This window comes from Augochlora pura, chromosome 1 (assembly GCF_028453695.1).
Source record: "Augochlora pura isolate Apur16 chromosome 1, APUR_v2.2.1, whole genome shotgun sequence".
In the NCBI taxonomy this organism is placed as follows: domain Eukaryota; kingdom Metazoa; phylum Arthropoda; class Insecta; order Hymenoptera; family Halictidae; genus Augochlora; species Augochlora pura.
In genome coordinates, this window is record NC_135772.1 from 16,716,773 (window position 1) to 16,739,758 (window position 22,986).

General features: G+C 36.6%; 2 protein-coding genes and 1 long non-coding RNA gene across 6 annotated transcripts; 2 read left to right on the top strand and 1 right to left on the bottom strand.

Annotated features, from left to right (window-relative positions):
- The first annotated feature begins 131 nt into the window (after window positions 1–131).
- Window positions 132–15,559, top strand: Gyc88e (Guanylyl cyclase at 88E). Its single transcript, XM_078196530.1, has 13 exons — window positions 132–1,076; window positions 9,326–9,519; window positions 10,427–10,640; window positions 11,076–11,349; window positions 11,723–11,846; window positions 11,930–12,071; window positions 12,211–12,337; window positions 12,450–12,654; window positions 13,079–13,225; window positions 13,619–13,751; window positions 14,099–14,326; window positions 14,612–14,941; window positions 15,134–15,559. The coding sequence occupies exons 2-13, from the start codon at window positions 9,352–9,354 to the stop codon at window positions 15,523–15,525; spliced, it is 2,484 nt and encodes an 827-aa protein (XP_078052656.1). The 5' UTR covers window positions 132–1,076; window positions 9,326–9,351; the 3' UTR covers window positions 15,526–15,559.
- LOC144478537 (uncharacterized) lies at window positions 10,889–18,229 on the bottom strand. Of its 2 annotated transcripts, none has more exons than XR_013495365.1 (3): window positions 18,052–18,229; window positions 14,601–14,929; window positions 10,889–11,380 (listed from the first exon to the last, which is right to left on the bottom strand). It is a non-coding gene; the product is annotated as an uncharacterized LOC144478537 (long non-coding RNA). The 2 variants fall into 2 exon arrangements; XR_013495366.1 differs by lacking the exon at window positions 18,052–18,229 and adding an exon at window positions 14,999–15,559.
- A 401-nt stretch (window positions 18,230–18,630) lies between these two features.
- LOC144470122 (uncharacterized) lies at window positions 18,631–22,240 on the top strand. 3 transcript variants are annotated; one of them, XM_078180980.1, is made up of 9 exons: window positions 18,631–18,806; window positions 19,549–19,671; window positions 19,741–19,861; window positions 20,095–20,356; window positions 20,610–20,735; window positions 20,830–20,920; window positions 21,012–21,148; window positions 21,352–21,484; window positions 21,981–22,240. In XM_078180980.1, the coding sequence occupies exons 1-9, from the start codon at window positions 18,654–18,656 to the stop codon at window positions 22,029–22,031; spliced, it is 1,197 nt and encodes a 398-aa protein (XP_078037106.1). In that variant the 5' UTR covers window positions 18,631–18,653; the 3' UTR covers window positions 22,032–22,240. The 3 variants fall into 3 exon arrangements, with proteins under 3 accessions (XP_078037106.1, XP_078037098.1, XP_078037114.1); XM_078180972.1 differs by lacking the exon at window positions 21,981–22,240 and having other exon boundaries at window positions 21,352–21,967; XM_078180988.1 differs by lacking the exon at window positions 21,981–22,240 and having other exon boundaries at window positions 21,282–21,408.
- The last annotated feature ends 746 nt before the right edge of the window (window positions 22,241–22,986 follow it).

The following is a 22,986-nucleotide window of genomic DNA, read 5'->3' on the forward strand; positions in this document are numbered from 1 at the left end:
TAAAAAAAAAGAAAGAGAATAATAGATGATATTTCACTCCTGTCAGAGAATTTGATCTCGCTTCTATCGAGCAGTCGGCGATGTTCTACAAGTTTAGAAAATCGTACTGAAAGTATGAAGTATCTAAACCGTCCCAATGTCATGTAATAACATTTTCTGGGGATCCGATGCAAACGATTGTTCTACGCGAAGATGAGCCCAATTATTTCATCTGAAAGTTCATGCGATCATTGGTCGAACACATAGACAGTTGTTATTCAAGTATCCATTATGCAAATTGATTTGAACGTCTAATAATAAGCTCGGGATACTTTTCAATGATTGACGTAGTCGTACGTGGCTCGTTGAAGCCTCTTCTGTCGCGAGACCAAACCAACGGCGATTACCATTTCACTTTCTACAGGACCGCGTTACGCTGCATGCAAATGCAATCGTCTTGACGACTCGCTGGCTGCCTTCCGCCGCGATTTACGTCTGCGGCGGCTCGTTGGTAGTCGCGGTTGGTATATCAGCTTATTATATGAGCCGCGTACATCATCGCTTGACTTTCCGATCGAGTTTGCCGGCTAATAGCAGGAAACAGTGACCTTCCATGTAGACAGTGGCGTCTGGTATCGTGGCCAGTAAGTAACGTGTCCGATTGTTCGCCGGACACCGGTAGTTCTATGGGTCCCTCGTCAATCGTTAGGAAGCGTGAATCGTTTGTCATAAATTGGCCTGTAATAGCGGGTAAAGGGACACAAATCTCAAGCAGGCTAATTTAGGAGATTTCCGAAGTAATTATACCGCAAATCGTTAACATCAAATTACCGATACGCACCGCGTCCGCTACCGGCGATCGTTGTTGAAGTTACTTGTGATAAGATACGAATAAGAGCTGTGCTCTTCGTACGCGTTCCGACGACGATGTTTCTAGTAATAATAAATAAAAGAACGTAATGTAATGGATGTTTGTCTCGTGATCGTTCGAATAAAAGATGTAACTCCTCATTCTAGTGTCTAGGATTAATAGAATTTCTCCAGGAACGTTGATATCCGTGCTGGCTGAACGAGAATGCACAGTGGGTTGGGATGAGGTAAGTGTGCTCCTCTAATTTTCTCCAATGAAACGATAGAATTCGCTCGTAGATTGCTACCAGAGTTTTGCGTGTTCTAATACTTTGCTCGAGGAAGAGCACAATAGGATAAAATACGCGCTCGATTAATTCTTAACGTAGCTTGATTAGATAGGTATATTAATATTAGTGGAATGCAAATAGAAGTAGATTTATTCTATTTTATCAACTCGAAATATTTTGCATTTTCCTAAGATAATTTTGTTTGATTCTCATTTATTACACCAATTCTATTTTATTTTGTATTTCGACATATCACCTGTTCAAGTAAAAAATATTATCGAAAACTGTTCTAAAATATTAAACGTTTATTTTGTAATAATTTAGTTCATTTTATAATTTTTAAATAAATCTCTTTATTTAGACAACTTCTTTAGAAGCACAAGCAGATTCACCTTTCTTTCAATTAGCACTAAATTGTTAATTCTATCTTGTTCCTAGTACAATTAAAATCAATTACGATGTCTGATACCACTATTTTTTCATCTTTCAAATCATTATTTTCGTACTATGAGTTTTAAACTTTCTGAACACGCAATATACATGAAATAAAAGGTCTTTTAATTTACCCTTAACATTGTACGAAGACTCGTGCTCATATCCATGATTTGCCGGTTTACGTTTCTGTTTAAAAAAAGCATGAGATTTTTGAGAAAAAGACGACACCGTCTTATCAGATCGAGGATGGTCGCGTGTTCACGTAGCATCCAGGATATTTGCGATTGCGCAGGATTTTCTTTGCGATTGATCTCGAGTGTGCGCCCCGGGGTTGGCTATTGGTACGTTCACACATAGGTAAATAGCTGGTTAACGTGAACGTGTTACTCTTGTGTGGTGGTGGACTGCTTTCTAACACCTGCTGCATCCCCTTGAACGTCTACGTCACGTGGATCCACTCGACGGTTCGTATGGTAGAATACATCTGGATGGTTCGCCAGCGATAAAGCGATAATAACGGCCGTCGCTTCGGCTACGTGTAATCGTATTTTTCGCGATGTTACGCGTCGCGTGTATGTACCCGGCAAATATTGGATATCTCGGGGAGTCGGTGATCTTGCATACACGTGCTCTTTAATTGGCTCTACGCGACGGATGCTGGCTATTCGGATGATAAACAATTTTTTTTTTATCGGTTACATCACTGATCCTTTAAACATTAGGAAGCTTTCTTTTAAAATGAGAACGCGTAAACGAGAACGTAATCACGATTACAATACACGCGCTGTTTTAATTGTCCGGGTGATTCAAACTATCGCGAAGATAAATATCGTAGGATTTACTTTAGGAATGCTAATAAGTTTTATCAAACAATACTATGCAAACCTGCGTTTTATTACATAGTTATTAGAGACATTCTTCTAGATATAGGAACACGATCTTTGGAATTGTGAAATGTATTCGCGATTTATTGAATCACTATAATCATCGAATGCAATTGTATAAATTATACGAGGAATATTCACATACAAATTTTATGATCGTCTTCAAATTACCTCGTCGAAAAATTACCCTATTATTATCTAGAATATGCCGTTTGAATATTAATACTCCTCTCGTGTACGTTTTGAAGGTAATGAGCTGCTTAATGACATTTTAATACAATTTCAGTATCGATTCCTTAAATATAATGTGAGATGTAATGATATGCTTATCTATAAAAAATGAGCTCCTTTTACTATTTTTCTGCTTTCATTGAAATTTAGTTGTCGATCTATGTTTTTTAGAAGATTATATCTCGGAATACTATTAAACTTCTAAAATAATTACTATTACGTTATGTTCATTTTTCACAGTTTAGAATTTATAATTTTAGCAACAATAAATTGAACAGATTAATTGATAGTAATATACGTTTATTTTAAAATGTCCGAAGAAAAATTGTAACAAGTAGTTATTTATTTTTATAATTTACCAGTGAGATGTAAGTATTAAGACTAAATAATAACTCAGCCAAATGTATAATAATATCGCATATCGAATCAGTATTTTTCATTAAACTACATGATTTTCCGATTGCCACGCTAAAACCACTTTATAAATTGTATACGTTACGAAAAGCGAGCATTTTCCCATTGCGTTCACATGGCGCACGCTCATCCAGAAACGACAGTCCTCCCCCATCGGGCTTAATATCAATTTAGAGCACAATACAGGGAGCATTTCGATGTCGTGTAATTTGCTTGAACGTTCATTAAGTATACTAGGACAATTATAACCGTATCCAATAATGACGAGGTCGCACGAGTTGGTCAGACGGCTGCAACACGTGTCCCTTAAAGGATCTTATTAGAAATGAATTACATTAAACTCCGGACCCTTGGAAAATTAAAAAATCCATCCTCACAAAAAACAAAAGAAAGAATAAATAAAGTGTAGAGCTTGGAATTGTTTAGTTCGAGGTATGAGAAAATACAAAGTGATTTTTTAATCACGAAACTACGAAGTGATTTTTAATCACGAAAATACGAAGAATTATTAATCAACATGATAAAAGATATGAATAAAGATAAAGATATAACGCAATGTTACTTAATTATATATTTACCTAACGTTTAATGTTTTATGTTAATAATTATTCCGAGACGTTACGCGCCCTTTCCCAACGTCCGACATTTTGTTTTGTACTCGATAAAACAATTTATTATTACAGAAGATAAGTCGAATTACGTATCTTGACTAATTAAATATCCTGCATCTTTTATCGACGGCAATGTAGATAACAAAAGGCTAATAAAGTCTCCATTGATTACAATGCTGCGTAGCACAACACGTGGACCTGAATAATTAATTAAAGACGATTTTCTTGATAAAAGAACTTGAAATGCTAAAGGAAAAAGATTCTTTTAATACAATCTTACAGCTTTACGTTCGATAAAACGAAGAAACAAATTTTTTCTCTGTAACAACGTAAATGAGAGATACAGGAGAAATTCATTATAAAACAAGCGCAACAAATAGTTTTTGTTAAGTTCTCACAATTCGAGTTGTTAGAGATCTGGATATCTGTGAAATAGCTTTGTTTGAACCTATTGTACATATGTACAGTTATGACAGATGTCACCAGCTTGTTTGAAACTCATTTAGAGAAACTTTCATATGACAAAAGTTTCCATTTCACATTTTTGTCTTTCAATATTGTGCTCTTATACAATTCAAAGCCGGCGAAGCGACGAGATCGAGTTATATTAAAAAATGATGTATGAATTTTGTCAAATTTGTCAGAAATGTTAAACAGAATCATATCGAAGATTACGATAGGAATTTATTTCAATTCTTTTATTTTATCGTACACTTATGTGAACGCTTTTTTGTCTATATACACTATCAAGAAATATTAAAAATACTGTTTATAATACAAAGCGAAACTTAAATAAATATTTCATAGTATTCGCTGAGATTTCAATTACCATTTAAAATGCCCTTTTATTTAAATTCACAAATGACGATCTGTTAAAATAAAATTCACATTGCTTAGAATCTTTGCGTTAAATCATTGTTATAATTATCAGTGTCTTCAGTAAACACTTTGTTATATAGTTTACTAATCTAATTATTCGACAGTTGAAACATCGTTTCATTTTTTTTATAAAACATGATCTCATAAAAAGGTGCTTTTACTTATACATAAATACAAACATATTTTTATTCATTGTTAGTTTTTTCCTGTAATATCATGCATGGTCACCGTAAGCAAAGCTTATTGAAGCAAAGGAACCCTGACAATTTATCATCATTGTACGCTTCTATTTCCGTAAAACTGTTCCTCGAGCGATTCCAGTAGCAAAGGGATGATTCAAAGTACAATTAAACAATCACGATATACTACACAATTGCGATACTCACAGCCTCGAAGCTATAGATGACGTTGTTCCCAATGTAAAAAGTAGCAATGGCGTGCGACATCCCTGTGCGAATAAAAATCTTATCTTATCGGTTGCCCGGAAGCCAGCATCGGTGCATCCAAAAGTCACTGACACCGGCAACTTCTGACGTCTCTGTAAATGGCCGACAGTGCCGGCAAAAGGCGGAAGGGAGGGAGGGATTGACGGCAGGGTACGGGGGATGAGCAGGATAAGACGGAAAAAGGGGGAGAGATCCTGCTTGTCCGACTATTCCATACACTGCACTGCCCCGCAGGACACGTGATCCGGCGCTTTTGCGAAATGTGTAACGCGGTGCTGTAACGCTGGTTCCCATCGTGTCTCTCTTGTTTGCCTATCTGTCTGGGTAGAGAGACCTGCTACAGATTTTCCCCGTGTACATTCATTTGGATTCATTTTTTGTGCGCGGCAGCGCACCCGGCGCGTCTTTTCTGGCCGCTACATCCACGGTGACGCAAGTGAAGTGGTATTCCTGGCGAATTGTTCTGTGAGTCCTTCTTCTATCCGGCAGTCGTTAGATCGTAAATCAAGTCCTCGCGATTCGCACCTCGCGATTTTATGCGAAACTTTTTCTAATCGATTGTGAAACTCCCGGCGTCGTCGACGATCACTTCCTTTTAATCCTTTGCTGTGGTTGCGATTGCTCTTTTGAAATCGGCGCTTCTTTTACCAAATCTCCGCCGATCGACTAGAATATACTTTCTATATTTTATTTTACAATAATTATTGATATTATTATGAATAATTACCGAGATTATTTTTATGAGCCATGCCAGTCGCTTTAAGGTAGATTTAGTCTAAAACGGGGTGAAGCCGTAAACGCGAGGACTTGGTTTAGTATGTAACACTTTTTATTTGTTTTTTAACTTGGTACCAGCATGGATACTTATTCTTTATATTGCATAATTGAATCTCGATCGTCTGATCGGTGAGCGGACTGTTCGGCTAGGTCAGTTTTGTGCGAAGCTGACATCGTTGAAATGCATCGTTGCAAAGTAGATTTTGTTGCTAGGTTTATTTTTCAAATTTTGTTGTTTAGTAAGTTTTTGAAATTTTTAGCAGTTGAAACGTTCCAGAGGAACGCAATACGTTCGAGTGAGACGCGCCCTTTGAAGGTAGGGTTGTATAGTTTCAGATATAGTTATAATGTCATCTTACTCCTTTACGTTTTGAAGGAATTTAAAGCGTCATTTTTATTAAAACATTGATGTGAACTATATGTAGTCGATACGTCTGCCATCGCCGTTTCTTTTGGCAACAGTCTCCGCAATTAAAATTTTTATTAATTGCATCTATTTTATTGTACTAACAAACTGTAATAATTACAATTAATTTCCTGAACAATTCTAATATTTTTTTGTATCTTTTCGATACTTCATTTTAATTGTTTAGTTATATTTCGTTGGAGGCCGTCTGGTAAAAAGACATTATAAAGAAATCATAGTCCTCGCAATGTTTGTTGACACCGATAAACATCAACAAATATAATTCTTTTACTCGTCCCGCTTCTCGTTTGCATATATTTATCAATGATGATTCGAATTCGCAGAAACATTTGCAATCTAAGAATGGGAACTCGACGGCTACGCCTCGATAACTGTATGCCGGGAGAGAACATGCACGTCGGCACCGTGTGCATTTGCGACGTGTACTTGAAACAATAAGTATTCAAGGCATGCTTTATTGTTATTGTGCGAGATGTGACAAACGTAAATGTAATGAAAGCGAAATTTTATGGCCGGCCACTAGTAAAAGGCGCACCGTGGAATCCTTGCATTTGTTATTAAATGTTTCTGTCTGGGACGTAACAAAATTCCGAATGACCTTGCATGTTTTTTTTTATTCGTAAAAGATGTGGACAACTACGAAAGAAGGTTGCAATAAATTTCGTAGAACGAGGTATATTTTATTTATTCGTATCATCTACTCGATGAAACTGTTTCGTGTAATGTAAATTCAATTTTGTTGCTTTCCTTTACTGATTTTTTAACGGTTCCACGATTTATATTTTTTTGACTGTTTTACTGTAATTCTAGGATATTAAAATTTGTTACACCTGAGTGTAAAAGAAGTTATTACTATTTTTATTATTATTACCATTATTACTATCATTACTATTTATCTATTTATTACTTGGATATTTTCAAATCCGCCAATATCTCTGGCTTTCACCCCCTAAATTGCAATTTACCGAAGAATCGCAAACTACGTTTTGCAAAAACTATGAGCGAGAGATCTGGCCGATCCAGCCGGAGGCTCACAACAGTGCTCGTCGGAGCAATATCATTAATTGGGAGGGTGTTTATTTCAGGATATTTTTCTAGTGACTCCACGGTCGTCCGCCTAGTCGATCTTATAAATAGATGCCGCAGATGCGGCCGCGGGATATGTGTGCACCTGATTGCGCCGATCGTTCGAAATTTTCCGGGAAAAGAGAGTCCGCCGAGCGGAGTAGCATAGATGATAGTAATTAAAGAATTCGCGTGACGCCGCGGCGTGATATTGCTCTAATACTTTTCCGCGCATCGACAACGGAACGCGAGTGTCCGATCGTTCTCCTCTTCGTCTCGTGTTGGTGATATTGCCCGCGTATTCACGATATTAGAGCCGGCCTCGTTACACAGAGTACTCTAGTGAAATAATTGATCCGGTAAGCTTAGAACGATGACATAAATTCGAACTGGATTCGACTGGAATCGAGACCTTTATTCAAAGAATTTTCTGTCACGAATGGATTTAACGACCACGCTCGTATTTATTATTCGATAAGCGTTTATTTTAGTGGTAGAATTAAACACAACTGTATTACTATGATTAGTATAGACTAAAATACTATAACTGCTTATTCATATCGATATTGACGAAAATTAGTGACATTTTAATTGTTCATATTACCAGCGAATTTTTATTTCGGACAATTTTCAGATCGGCTCATTTATTGAAATATAAAACTTATGCTGGACAGTGTATTTAATTACGGTTCACTTTTACGAAACAAGACATAGCTATAATATTTCTAATAATAATCATCTACATTGCAACTGCATTTGCATTCCCTTCTGCAATTCGAAATGCAACTTCCCAGACATATCATATATCAGCTAACACTTCTTCCAGCAATTAAAATAAATTGTTTGCACTAATCTCGAAAAAAGTAACTCGGTTAGAGATAGCGCTGGGATAATAATGCTGGGATTCGTAGACAGACATTGATGATTAAGTGAAAATCGTCGCGGTTTCACGTGAACCATGAAAGAATCATTCACGAAGACGCTGCTCGTTTATCATTCGCCGTCGGCGGATCTAGGCGCGCGTGTCCATCGGCGAAGGTGCACGCGTGAGTGAAATTGTGAACGGTCTAATAATAACCGTGCACTTACTTATGTGCATGGTTGATTTCAATTCAAGCAAAAACGTCGCCGGCCGGACCCCGTCCTTTCGCGGTTCGGGGTCAGTGTACATCATAATCAAAAAACGCGAGGAGCATCCGAAAGCGGCCGAAATTGTCGGCGGTCCGAGCGTCACGCTCCGGAAAGATTGTTCCCCGGGAGCCTCCTTGATCTTGAGTTATTTTCGTCGGTTATGGCAAAGAATCTTCATGATATCGCCGCCGAGACGTCGCGGGCCGAAATAAAAAGCTCGCCATTGTTGTGTCTCGCTGCGACATTGTTTTCAACGATATTAGGTCTGCTCCAGCCGGGGAAAATAATCTTCGTTGAATCCTTCAATTTGATATATTTGAATTTCTATTTTCTTTTACGTAGCTCGATTTTTAATTTCTTTTTTTTTCTGATCTATGATTTTAATAGATAAATTAAATTAAAATGGTATAATCATTTACGATGGTAATGTAATTAAATAGATTCGAATGCACTGTATAATGCATATTTAATTATTATAATATAGTTTTATATATATATCATTAAATATAACAACTAGTAATAGCTAATAATAATATTTCCACAAAAATGACTGTGCTGGTAATCAGAACAATATGTAATACTTATTTCGATCACTGTTAACACATTGACTGCCGCGAAAAAATCCCACAAAGTAATTTACGCGATTAAATAGAGATTGTTTTGTTCTCCTATATTTCGATGATTCTAACGAAATTCAATAAATATATCATAGCGAGAATTAATTTTCAAATCAAAAATAGGATAATGTAGCGATGTGGTGCGGTAGCCAGCGTGCTAATGTGTACTCCGTTTGTCTCTCCTCGGCAAATTAGTACGATTTGCTTCTGGTGAAAGTTTCAACATCCTATCTATGTATACACGTACACGGTACGGATGATGCATTGAAATCGAACGAAAATTTTTCCAGCAGAAGCCGAGTGAAAATAAGTAAAGATGTACGGCCTAATACTAGAGAACATGTCCGAGTACATACGGCAAGTCTACGGTGAAGACAGATGGGAGGAGATTCGACGACAGGCGGCCGTAGATCAGCCGAGTTTTAGCGTTCATCAAGTTTATCCAGAGAATCTAATACCAAGATTAGCGAAGAAAGCGATTCAGGTACGATTTATCCGGACTTCTATAAGATGTAAACAACTGTTTCGAAGCTTAGATTATCCATGCGACCTCAACAAATAATAAATTAGCGACCAGAGTGATTTACGTAGCTGACCGAATATTTATAGCGTCGTCAAATTTGAGAAATAGTAAAGAGTTTCTTCAAAAAAGCTACGAATAGAAGAAACTATAAGTTAGCTAAAATCGTTTAACTATCTATTAAAAAACTTCTTACGTTGAAAGCTACAATGAGTACCTAATATTCGCAGTTCATTTTAAAAACGATAGTCTATACATTATGGATTGTGACAAGTTAAATAAATCATTTGATTATTCGTACGTTTTAATATATTGAGGATCTTCTCAGATCTTTTTTGTAAATCCTCGTAGAGTTGTGTAAGGAATCTAAAAATGTCTAATAATCTAGAAATAGATACCAGACGTGATTTCAAGCAACTTTTTCCTTTACAAAAATGTTCTCCGAGGCATCGTTAACGAGTTATTAATGAAAAACATTGACCAATGAGACGCGACCGCCGCTGACGCGCAGTGGTTGAGCCAGTGAGCGAAACTGGGCGTCGACCGCTTGTTGCCTTGATCGCTGCGCGCCAGCTGAGATCGTTTCTTATTGGTCAATCTTTTTTTATTAATAACTCATTTTAGCGAAGTCTCGGAGAAAAGTTTTGTAAAGGAAAAAGTTGTTTAACATGATCTCAGGTATCTTCTTCCTCTAGATTGTTAGAGATTTTTGGGATATCCTGTATTTAGACGCACACGAGGATGCGTATATTTTCTGTTCACCAACCTTTGTTCTTTCGTGCCAGACATTTCGTTCGATAGATTAAATAGTTCTTGCCAGTGTCAGTATTATTTCCGTCCAATCGAGTATATTCTTCCACTTACACCACAGGTACTTGGCATAACGGAGAAAGAATTTTTCGATCAACTGGGTGTACACTTCGTAGGATTCGTTGGCCAGTACGGTTACGATCGTGTGCTTTCAGTACTCGGACGTCACGTAAGAGATTTCCTTAACGGGTTGGACAATTTACACGAATATCTCAAGTTTTCCTACCCGAGGATGAGAGCTCCTTCGTTTATTTGCGAAAATGAAACACGCCAAGGTAAATACTGTTGCCGTTCCGAATATAATACCCAATTTCCTAATGGGAGTCGTGACTCTGCCGAGCTCCGAACGAATTCTGATCGTTCAAGCGAGAGCTACGGTTTTCAATAAATCATACTCATATATTTATTCATATATCCATATTTTTATTTTAACGTTTTATTCTTGATGCAAAATATTGCAATATAAATTGATTTATAAGTATTCAGTGAAATTTTATAAAAATGTATCAGAGCTTATTGATCCTAATTTAGTAAAATTTTATAAACGTATATTAAAATACGAAATTAAAAACCTAAAAAAATGCTTCTGTTTAATTATAATATTAACGGTGTTACCAATTTCCAAATAAATCATTTCCCAATGACAGGTTGTAATAAGTATAGGCATTGCCAAGTAAATTTCGTAACCAATCTGTTTCCCTCTATTCCAGGCTTGACTCTTCATTACAGGAGCAAGCGACGCGGCTTCGTTTATTACACGATGGGTCAGATAAGAGAAGTAGCTCGTCATTTTTATCACAAGGAGCTGCAGATCGAGCTCGTAAGGGAGGAGGTCCTTTTCGACACGGTGCACGTCACTTTTCAACTCACCTTTGATAACAGAGCTTTCACGCAAGCTTCATTGGCGATGACCCGCGAGGAGAAACACCTGCCAATCGGAGCGTTCGTCTTGTTCGAAATATTTCCGTTCTGCATTGTCTTCGGGTACGTTGATATTTCTTGCGTTAATCGCCACCTATTTTGCAAATATTAAAAATACTAGGTTAAAATATAGAAATTGGTGGTAGATTGCTAACGTTAAAGAATTAAGTAATAAAAATAAGTAATTTCGATCATTAGGAAAGGTCTAAGAAAAGGTTTACTGTCAGAAGATAATTCTGCCACTGTATTAATAATTAAAATATTAATATCTGAAGATTTTTCTAAAAATTAGACAATTTTGTTTTGCATCTTAATTAGATATGATTTTGTTCTTCTTTTTTAACGTGTACTTCTTATAGTTTCTGTAGTTTAATGATCACCTATCTAAAAAATTGTAACTCGTTTAGGTAATACGGAAACAAATGACTGTTTTCAGGTCAGACATGGTTGTAAGGAGTATCGGGAATTCGCTGATGGTAATATTACCCGATCTCGTTGGTAAGAAAATCACGCATTTCTTCGATCTCGTTAGACCGCTCATTGCGTTTAAGTTTCATTCGGTAAGCGCATCCAACAAAATTATTCTCGACTATCCCGAATCCGATTTCCACTTTTATTATTTGACATAATATTTGTGTTACAGATCTTGAACAGAACGAACAACATTTTCGAGCTTGTCACTGTGGAACCAATTCTGACGGAGCGGCCGTCCGATCGGCACAGGGATGAAATTTTGTTGAGCGACGAGCTCGATTCTGTAGACGACAGAACTTTAAGATTGAAAGGTATAGTTTCGATTCAAATCAGTGTTATGTTTTTCTTGTTGTATCGCTGTTAAATAGATATAATTGAAAATTTACTGAAAATTTGATAAATAAAAATTTAACTAAAACATCGACTAAAACATCGACTATACTTTTTCAGGTCAAATGATATACATGGACAATTGGAAGATGATAATGTACCTTGGTACACCCGTAATGCCAGACCTAAACGCGTTAATCGCGACTGGACTATACATAAACGATCTCTCTATGCACGACTTCAGCAGGTGTAGTATATTTTCTTTATTTGCACGCATAATTCCATTCTGTAATAGTTTTATGCATATTAAAGTACATCAACTTTTTTTTTTATAAAAATTTTGTTACTGTTTCCTATAGGGATCTGATGCTGGCTGGTACGCAACAATCGGTGGAGCTGAAGCTAGCATTGGATCAAGAACAATTAAAAAGCAAGAAGCTCGAGGAATCGATGAGAAAATTGGACGAAGAAATGAAGCGAACGGACGAGTTGCTTTATCAGATGATACCGAAACAAGTGGCGGATCGTTTGAGGAACGGCGAGAGTCCTATAGACACGTGTGAAGTGAGCAATATGTTTGATATTACCTAATACGTATGTTCACAATTTATTTGTTAATACTCAATATAGACGTTCGAACACATTCTCGACAACTTAACAAAATAAGAAATTAAAACTAATAATAATACTAAAATTAAAACTAATAATAATTTTAAAATAAAAACTAATAATATTCTTCTAAATTATGTAAACGCATTATAAACGCCTTTCATCGAAGCTATTTACTGCACAGCATCATTTACTCAATTTTCATGATTTTTGTTATCAAAACTGGTTTCTGTTTCTCTGAGTTTTAAAAAAATTACTCACGATTGCTTTTAACGAAGATATAATTGCGCAAGGTTATTGAACCGGCGAATAGACGATTAAAAAAAAGGAAAAATTGCGATTTCATCAAACTTTTGATTTTTATCCTCGATGGTTTCAGATGTTCGACAGCGTATCGATTTTATTCTCCGACGTTGTTACGTTTACCGAGATCTGCAGTAGAATCACGCCGATGGAGGTCGTGTCTATGCTGAACGCAATGTACTCGCTTTTTGACACGTTGACAGAACGGAATCGGGTGTATAAGGTATTCTTAGGTAGTTAGAGTTAGCATTTATTTGTCCTCATACCGTAGACTCGTTTGCTTTCAGACAATAAAGAAGAAGTTTGAACCTCTCTCTCTCTCTCTCTCTCTCTATCTATCTCTCATACATAGTTACATTACCGTTCACAAATCTGACTCACTATATCCACGGTTTATCAAAGAGAAAACAATAGTGAACGGCATCGTTTTTTAGTCTCACCTTTATTGTTTTCTAATAAATTATATATTCGTTCGAATTTCTTTCGGTTTTCCTTATTGAATCGTATGCGATATTTCAATTTTAGATGAAACATTCGTATTATTTTTAGAAGTACAATAACAAACGTCCTCTGTATATTTCCACTGTCAGTTAAAAAGCAGTCTTCCTCTCTTCAGGTTGAAACCATCGGCGATGCTTATATGGTTGTGTCCGGCGCGCCCGTGAAAGAAATCGATCATGCACACCGCGTATGTGATATGGCCCTGGACATGGTCGAAGCCATAACGGATTTGAAAGATCGATCCACAGGTAGGGCTACGAAAGTATCGCGTTCGAAATTGTACGAGCTTTATCGTTTCATAAAACTGTATTCAATCCTACCGCTTAATTAATTCTATTATTATCATATACGATCGAGTCCATTACTCATCGCTTATTATTTTTTAGCGTATTCTTCGTTAACCCTGATACGTTTTCCGCATCTTTCAATTAATTTATATATACCTTTTAAAAATATATATTTATACTTTCAGAAGTTTACTTCGCAATTTCTAATCGAACGAAATTTACATTGTAGATTTTGTTGGTGATCGAAGCAGATAGATTTCGGCGGTTCTTTAGATTACTTTGAATGGTATTCGATTATTTTTTCCCAGGACTTCATCTTCAAATACGAGTTGGAATTCACAGCGGTGCTGTGGTGGCTGGTATCGTTGGCTTGAAGATGCCCAGATATTGTTTGTTCGGCGACTCGGTGAACACGGCGTCTCGAATGGAGGCGACAAGTCAGGCGATGCAGATTCATATATCGCATTCTACGCGAGAGTTGCTCTCACCCTCTTATAAAGTCAAGGAACGGGGAGAAATTGAGGTGAAAGGCAAAGGTACGGGTGAACGAAGTTATCAATTATTGAATTATTAATTATTAATTATTAATTTAGTATAAGACTAGCCATTGGATTTTGAACGTTGAAGTTGACAATACATATCTCCTCCTATCAGACTTAATAAACATACACGATAATTTTCTTATTTAACAATGAATATTATGTCTGACTTTTGTTATGTATCGACGCGAATCAACCCTTAATCTTGTCTCGTCTGATCTAAAAGAATTCTTTCGAACAAAACCATGAATTAATAGACAATTATGCTCACCGGTGCTTCAGGTACGATGAAAACATACTGGCTAGAGAAAAGGGAGCACAGATCGTCCACGACGAAAGGCATCACGATCCAAGAGCCGCCCCAATGGCACACGAGAACCATCGAGAAGAGACTGTCGGCGGGAACGTCCGCGAGCTTCGTTTCCGCGACCATGTTTACACCACAGAATTGTTTGGAGACATCGTCTAGGCGGGGCTCGAAGATAGCATCGCCGATTGCCGTGGATACGTCGTACCTTCCCGAAGAGAGGAGGATTTATTCGCCGATCACGTTTCAAGATGTGGCGCGGAGATCGGTCGCCAATTCGCCGACCAAGATTCCTGACACGAGAGGTGAGCCAGTTATTTGTTAAATAACATTTCTCTATTGAATAAGTCACGAAGTTTAACCTTCCAGTTACCAAGCTTTTATTCAAGCTTTTATTATATTTTCAAACTTTGATCTCATTTTCTCGGTTACTCGATGACAATTTATAATCGTTTCACTATAAATGAAATAAATCTTTTCCCTTCTCCGTTTTGCAGAGTGCAGGTCGAACTCGATGGGCGCTGTGATCACCAGGAACATGGACCTGTTAAACTCTCTTCTGAACGACACGGAGGAACACTTCCGGCACCACAGGGACAGCCTGTCGCCACGCGCCGAGAACCAGGCGGTTCTCGTGCACGCGAAACCGGAAGTGAACGTGAACGTGAACGCGAGTTCGAGCTCCTCCTCCGAGGAGTTCCGCGAGGAAAGGGTTCAAGCGACGGTCCCGAAACGGGAGAAGAACGCGCCTAGCAAAAAGAGCAAAGAGAATTACGCGAACGCCCACAATTCGCAGTCGCTGATGCAACAGGATCAGTGTTGTCCCGGCTTCAGTATGTCGAAGAGCGGCAAAACGCGTCATCAGAATAACGGCTGCGTCGTTGCCTAATGGACAACCGATACTTATTGTTTTCGATTTACCTTACCGGCGGAATCGAGTCCGGTTACGGTCTTGAAATAGAAACTTCTCGATTGAACCTCGGCCAGCTAATGTCGACTCGAGGGAGATTCATTTATCTGGCAATGAATTTCGTTCAAAAACGTAGTAGTCATTGCCATAAAAAATTGCATCGTTCGATGCGAATTTTGATTGCTTCAATTCAGAAATTATGGATTCGAAGAGACGTTTTATATTCTCGTAATCGTTGAATGTATTTATGACGGATACGATAGTTTTGATAATTGCAGAATATTTTTCTTTGGAATAAATTAAATTAATTATATTAATATGATGTGGTCGCTGTTCCGAGGTTCGACGAGTCTACGCAATCGGCCTCTAACCGTGGTTAAAATTAGAAGTAAAAAGATGTTGAGTACTTATGAATAGACGTGGAACTTTATGCAGCAATTCACGTTTCCGCGGACTTCACGGAAACAAAAGTTTTAATAACATTGTTTCGACAATGGATTAGACGAAGTATGGTGTATTTTACAAGATTTTAAGCGCGATTGCAAAAATGCGTCGAATGCATAAAGATCTACAGTGTACTCGTGAATGTCAATTCTAATAATCCAGCCTCCACAGTTCCTCTCGTCGGGTTATATTGGTTAGATTGGCGTTCATAGCAACAAATGATTTTGATTAAAATTGTTAAATAGTTTCATTTAAATTGTCAAACCCATTCGAAAACTATCATCCGCCGCTTACACGTGAAAATCACTCCTGCTTGTTAAAAATCAACTAGACAGAGTTCGAACATACTCTATATTTCTAAGCGTTAACCCTTTGGAGTCGAAACCATTTTAATTGTAAATCTGAAATAATTTTTCTGGCTATAGTGTCTCCATTTTATGTGACAAAGTGCATTTTGCGCTTATGAGATTCGTTTCGTTACTCATACTAATAGTTCCACTTTTAACAATTTTTAAATCTAAATTTTGCTAGCATAAAAATTATTTTGGAACGCGATAGACAAATTGTAGTATCGCTCGAGTGCAAAGGGTTAATTTCTCCTTCGAAGTACTTAAAAACAGTCGAAGTATATTTGTAAGAAAAGCGATGGTAATTGCAAGTACCATTTTTCAAATCACTTAAATAGAACAGAAAGCGATGATACTTGCAAATACTGTTTTTCAAATCACTTGAATAGGATTTAGTTGCAACATAGTAAATCAAAGTTGTCACACAGCTAGTGTATCGTCGACAGTAACTCGATATCGGCTAGAAATCGAAGTCGTTTTAACAAATAACGAGACTCCGACTTCGAAATAAGCGCGAGTACGATTGTATTCCAGGAGCAACCTGAAACTATTGAAAGATGAACTGGACATCGTTAATAGGTACTATTCATGGACACTGTGATGGTATTGTGCTCTAATGAATACGTCAAACGAGGGAACAAAGAACAAGTGTGTAGGCCCGGAGAAGAAACGCTTTGGTCGCACGAGATTACGAAACCAATGGAAGAATTGATTTATCTAACCAAATGGATTCCGAGAATGACCGTCTCGACGTTCGATGTTTAATCAGGCGCAATAATAAAATACATATATAGATATAGCAGCAACCAGAAAGATATCAACGTCAAAATTAGATAATTGATATAATATTCGCTATGCTTTTATAGAATTATAATGTCCTCGATTTATAATCAGAAATATTGACAAGAGTTTTAGACAACCTTCGTTTAACGCAATTGCAATTAAAATCACGTATCTCTGAGCGACGAAGTGTCTCATCTCCGAACGCACTAATATTTCAATGTTTAAATTTTCTAAACGAAATCGACGATTAAGCGAATATTATGTGGTCCACAATTACACAGAAGTACATTTTGGAGTGTCTTAACTATAATTGTACCTATCGTGTTGCATGTACAAACATGTTTTCAAAAATACGATTATGTAATTATATAACTATATAATTATATAATTTACTCAAAAGAAACACGGTCCTCCTCTGTTCCACTTAACGCGTGGCTAAGTCTGCGCGATCTATAGCAATGAATCGTCTAATTCGTGGTAATCAGTTGCTCTAATTATAGTTCCCGTTTCCATTTGCGTTAACCATCGTCCGTTCTAACTGATGCTGCCTGATCGTTCGTCTGGGCGTGATCATTATGGAACACTTTCTCGGCTAGGACTTAAGGAATTTGGGGAGCGTGGCGTTCGACGAACGTTGTCGTTTCATTTACCGTCTATATAGCGTTATTGAAACAGATATCGTTCTCTTGCATTGCTCAAATTCCGTTTTTTTTTTTAGAAAGCATCACGAAAATCATGTTATGTCGGTCTTTCCCATTGTACTCCCCGGTTTAGAAATGTTGCGCCGCGTGTTAATTTAAACGAACAAAATGATGTTGTAAGAAGTAATATATGGAGAATAAATATATTACACATTTTCAATTAATCGAGAGTGTTCATGGGAATCCAGGATAAGCTCCGATGTCGTGTGACAATTATTAGAATTACATACCCGATTTTTCTTCGACACTGGATGATGGAAATTTATTTAATTGTCTTGAAATTTGCTATTTATTATTACTTTAATTTTAGTAATTTAATTGAAGAGTATAATGCAAATATTTTCGTATCTTCTTAGAACGTAACAGAGGTTTTAAAAATGGTGACACATGCTGAGATACATTCTGACCGTAGCCACCACATCGTAAATGAGCGTGAAAGGGGTAGAGAACGTTGGAAAGCCGTCATCTGTCGTTCATAGATGATTCACAGTTTTATAATTGTTGGAACTTTGTAGTAGAACGACCAAAATTTTCTATGCACAGAGGGCAGATTGCCGAAGAATGAAAAATCACCATACGGTATGGGATTTCGTTCGGAATTATTAATCTCTTAATTCGTCGTAATTGAACCCTTTGCTTCATTTCGTCCGTTCCTTTGCTCCCATCTAATAGCTTGCATGAAGAATTGAATGAATCAATTTAGGGTAATTATTTTTCGACGACCCTCAAACGGAATATTTAACAAAGCTTCGCGTAATCGATGCGCGGACATCTTTCGCGGATAACTTTCGAGCTCAGTTTTGAAATGGAAACCAACCGACAAAGGATCGACATGGAGACCATGGAAGCTTCCCAATACGAGTATTTAAAAATCAATAAGTATTTGTTATATTGCATTGGACAGTGGCCGCATCAGACACTGTGGTCGAAGATTCTAGTTGGTATAGTGATTCTGCCAATAATTGTTACTCAGACGCTGTTTCAGGTATTGTAATTTTGTGGTAGATCGTGCTGAAATTTACATATGCTTTAAACGTTTTAAAATGTAAGTAAGTGTCGGTCTCAACCTTACCGATAGTATACGAATTTAGTATGAAGCGAATATTCTCTATATTTCATTTCTACTACGAGTGCTAAATACAATTCTTTTTTTGTCTCAGAGTCTGAATTACCGACTTAGAATCCATGTCTCAGACACACTCTTATCTCTGTTGCTTTTAGATATAGTTCACTAGTTGATCGTTCTATTTAGGTAGGGTTCGCTATAGTACCACAACATTGTTTACATAGTCGGTAATTCAAAGTATAAGATAAAAGAAGTATTGCATACACAGACTTATACTTCGTTTTTACTATCATACCGACTGGATAGTCGCGACTGCTTTTAGCGACCTCTTCCCGCGGACGAATTAAAACAACATTCATTGAAGAAGTATTAAAAATTAAATAAGAAATATTTCCTTATCAATGTTAAAATTTTGTATCATGAATTTCTATTGATATAATTTCTCAAAAGTCTCTTTGTATCTCGGGTTTTATTAGTTATTTTATTTAATAAATTGGTTGATAAAATAGTCAAGGGGTTGCTCGACTATAATATATATTAATCAATCTCGAATTGTAATTGATTAATTTATTAATTCTCAATGGATATGTCTTCATCAAAAATACCAATTGTAAGTTGCAATTATTGAATCTTATTGTATACAGAATGGAAACATTTTCAGGTTGGCGGTGTAATAGCTGCACAAAGAGCCGGTGACATCGATGCATTTGCAGAAGGTTTCGCTCCTTCTCTAATTAGTTTCTTTTGCATCGCGAAATATACAAACTTTTTTAATCGTGATGCGGTACGTTTTTAACAATTCCTCGGCGTGAGTTATTTTAATCGATTAAAATGAACACAATCTCTGACACAGATGAAGGGTCTTTTAATAGTAATACAAAATGATTGGAGGGAGTGTATGAAGTCAAAAGAAGAATTTGAAATTTTATCTAATCAATATGCATTGGGCAGAAGAACCACAATTAGGTACACAGGTAAAGAGAAAAATATAACATAATCTGCCGGTATCTATATCATAAAGAACAGAATAAAAATAAATATAAATATATAATATAATAAAAAATATATATATTTATATATTTATAATTATATAACAATATAGTATTAAAATTAATATATATATAATTATCTAATAATATAATTTAATATATAATAAATATAGTAACAGAATAACGATTATTTAATGCAATTAATATGTTAATTACAGCAACAATATACGGATTCATGATGCCCTTCATGCTCATGCCGACCATATTGACAGTAATTAATAAATTAAACGCTGTCAACGGAACTTACGAACGACTGCTGATGTTTCGCGTAGAATCTTTCTTGGACGTGGAAAAATATTACTTGCCTCTCGCGGTGCACAATTACGTCTGTACCATAACATTTATCAACATAGCTGTGTCTTGCGATTCGATGATAGTACAATTCGTCCGCCACGAGTGTGGACTTTGTCAAATTTTTGGGTAATTGTGCGACAACTAGTTCGGGGGTGTCTTAGATGAAATTATTGAATAGCTTGGAAAATTTGTTAGTAATTTATCGTTCATTTTTGGTGGAAAATACGTAAGAATATTAATTTAAAATAATTGCAATTTTGATTTGATACACTTGATATTTCCGAGCAATTCAATGTAAAAAGCTGAGAAGGATCTATACAAATATTATTCCATGTACGAAAAGTGCATCTAATATTCTTGTAAATCGAACAACCTTTAGACGTAGACTGCAACACATTCTGGAAAATAACAACAATTTGGATATAGAATTGTATCCGAACAAACGGGACGACGTCGCCTATCAAACGCTGAAAAGCTGTGCAAAATTGCACAAACACATATTCGAGTTAGTATCAATTTCTTCCAGTGTTTTTCTTGTATATTAATATGCGTTAGCAGCGCAATTGGAATTTGTTCTAACTAAAATGAAAATATTGAAGATTTGCACAAACACTCGAGTCCACGTGTACGATATCTTATTTCTTCCAATTAGGATTCAACATGGTCAGCGTGAGCTTCACTCAGTTTCAGGTCGGTTCCAATTTTCGTGATTCTAATTCGATGGATTAATGTTCCCAGCAATTACAGGAGTCACTCCGTTGTTTTTGCCTTTCATAATTAGGCGATCGTGAATTTAGACTCACCGAGCAAGAGTTTCGGGTACGCATCGCTGTCGGGATGCATGTTGAGTTCGTTGCTGTTCCTCAGCCTGCCGGCTCAGCACTTCACCGACGCCATTGAATGTATCTATGATTACTTGTAAGCAATTCGTTGAAAATTCACGAAAGGAAAACTTGTTTCGCCAGAATAATTATTCATAATATAATTATTATCAGTGAATGGCTTAACATTTTTTAAAAGTGTTTCTTTTTTTTATTTGATAAAATTCTAGATATGGCGACAGTGCAGAGAATATGCAATTGTTGTCTATTTTTAGCCCTTTTATGCACAATTAATTTCAGATGTTTGGGCAAGTGGTATCAATTCTCTTTAAGCGCCAGAAAGCTTCTACATATTATGCTGACGAAAAGCATACGACGCGTAGAACTAACGGCGGGCAAGATCTACGTTTTCAATTTAATGAACTATAGTTCGGTAAGATGTTATTTTCGCTATAACAAGACTATAATAATCTTTACAATGGTACATAATAATTGGCACTTTATATATGCCTACCATACTAATTAATTTCTTTATTTGTAATTCACAGTTTAAGGAATGGTGTTCAGGCAAAAATTAATTATTAATAATTTCGCAGATAAAATTTTGAAAATATAAATATTAATAGCATCTTCTACGCTGATTCGAATAACAAGAATATTATTTTGTCGATTTTTTGTTAACGAATACGTTTCTTTTCAATGAAAAATATCGACGACATTTATCCATCCGATTGTTTTTATTAAATAGAATTCTTTTTCAAGAAAAATATTAGTCGGAAGAATAAATCGAATCACTATAAAAAATACTACGAATATATGTATTTCAAATTTTTGTCTAGGAAATTGTTGGTAGTCGATTTTAATAACAGTAATATCTTACTGTGACAATGTTTGCTAAAATGTATAATTAATGCTTACCATTTTTCAAGGTGCTCCAAACGTCGTTTTCATACTGCATGGTACTATGCTCGTTTCAATAGTTATCATTTAATGAGCGAGGATCGATGGTTGATAGTTGAGTGGACATGTACAGAATGTGGCGAATGGATCAACGCGGACGCTGCTGCACTGTAACACCCAACGAACATTTATATAACTACAATAAAACAAAGTCAATTCTTTAGGCAATACATTAGTACGTTTATTATTTATCGGATTGGTTAATAAAAGTTTTATATTAGAAACGTCATCTTGATCTAACAACTGAATCTTCTACAGCAATAACTTCTTATAAATTATAACATTTCTCCTACAATTAATAACTTTCTTAGTCGCGTATTTTCAAACGTTTCGCCCGCCGACTTTCTAGAAATCTGACGTTGTCAGCAGGCAATTAGTATCACGAATCGTAACAGAATTTGATAAATAAATTTGATAGGTATAAATTGAGACAAAAGCAATTAACAAGCCATTTGTTCTCTGACCGGCGGCCGGATGTTGAAATATCATTTTCTCCCTCCGTTCGCCGATTAAAATTGGTTCTTGACGAATAACATCGTGCACTGTGACGAGCGTTAACAAGTTTTTATCGACGTTCGAATGACTTCTTCGATGGGCACGGGGGACCAGAAATCAATTAAGTTCGGGGTGGTGGAGGAGGAGGTAGGACGCGTGCCGAGTGTGATAGATCGGTGTGTTGTCGTTCTATGCGTCGACAACCTATTTCTCCTGGAGAGGAACCAAACCCCCAGGAACCATATGGCGCGACAGGCGTACGATACGATTCGGAAAACGTGGAACATCAAATTTTGCTATCTTTTGTTCGAGCGGCACGTGGGCGAGGAAGATTCTGGACTGTAATAGCCGAATCTGCGGACTCGAGCAACGCGCCGTTAAATTATTTTTTAATTTTTAATGGATGGTTGTAGTAACTATTTATTGTTTGCCATTGTTAGCTTTTTGTGCTATGTTTCATTGTGGGGGTAGGTTCATCCT

Coding starts and splice junctions, on each gene's coding strand:
- LOC144470122 (XM_078180972.1), top strand. CDS start 18,654: ATGGAGACCATGGAAGCTTCCCAATACGAGTATTTAAAAATCAATAAG. Junction 19,672..19,740: donor ACTTTTTTAATCGTGATGCG/GTACGTTTTTAA, acceptor TCTCTGACACAG/ATGAAGGGTCTTTTAATAGT. Junction 20,736..20,829: donor TTGCACAAACACATATTCGA/GTTAGTATCAAT, acceptor AAAATATTGAAG/ATTTGCACAAACACTCGAGT.
- Gyc88e (XM_078196530.1), top strand. CDS start 9,352: ATGTACGGCCTAATACTAGAGAACATGTCCGAGTACATACGGCAAGTC. Junction 12,072..12,210: donor CAGAACTTTAAGATTGAAAG/GTATAGTTTCGA, acceptor ATACTTTTTCAG/GTCAAATGATATACATGGAC. Junction 14,327..14,611: donor AATTGAGGTGAAAGGCAAAG/GTACGGGTGAAC, acceptor CCGGTGCTTCAG/GTACGATGAAAACATACTGG.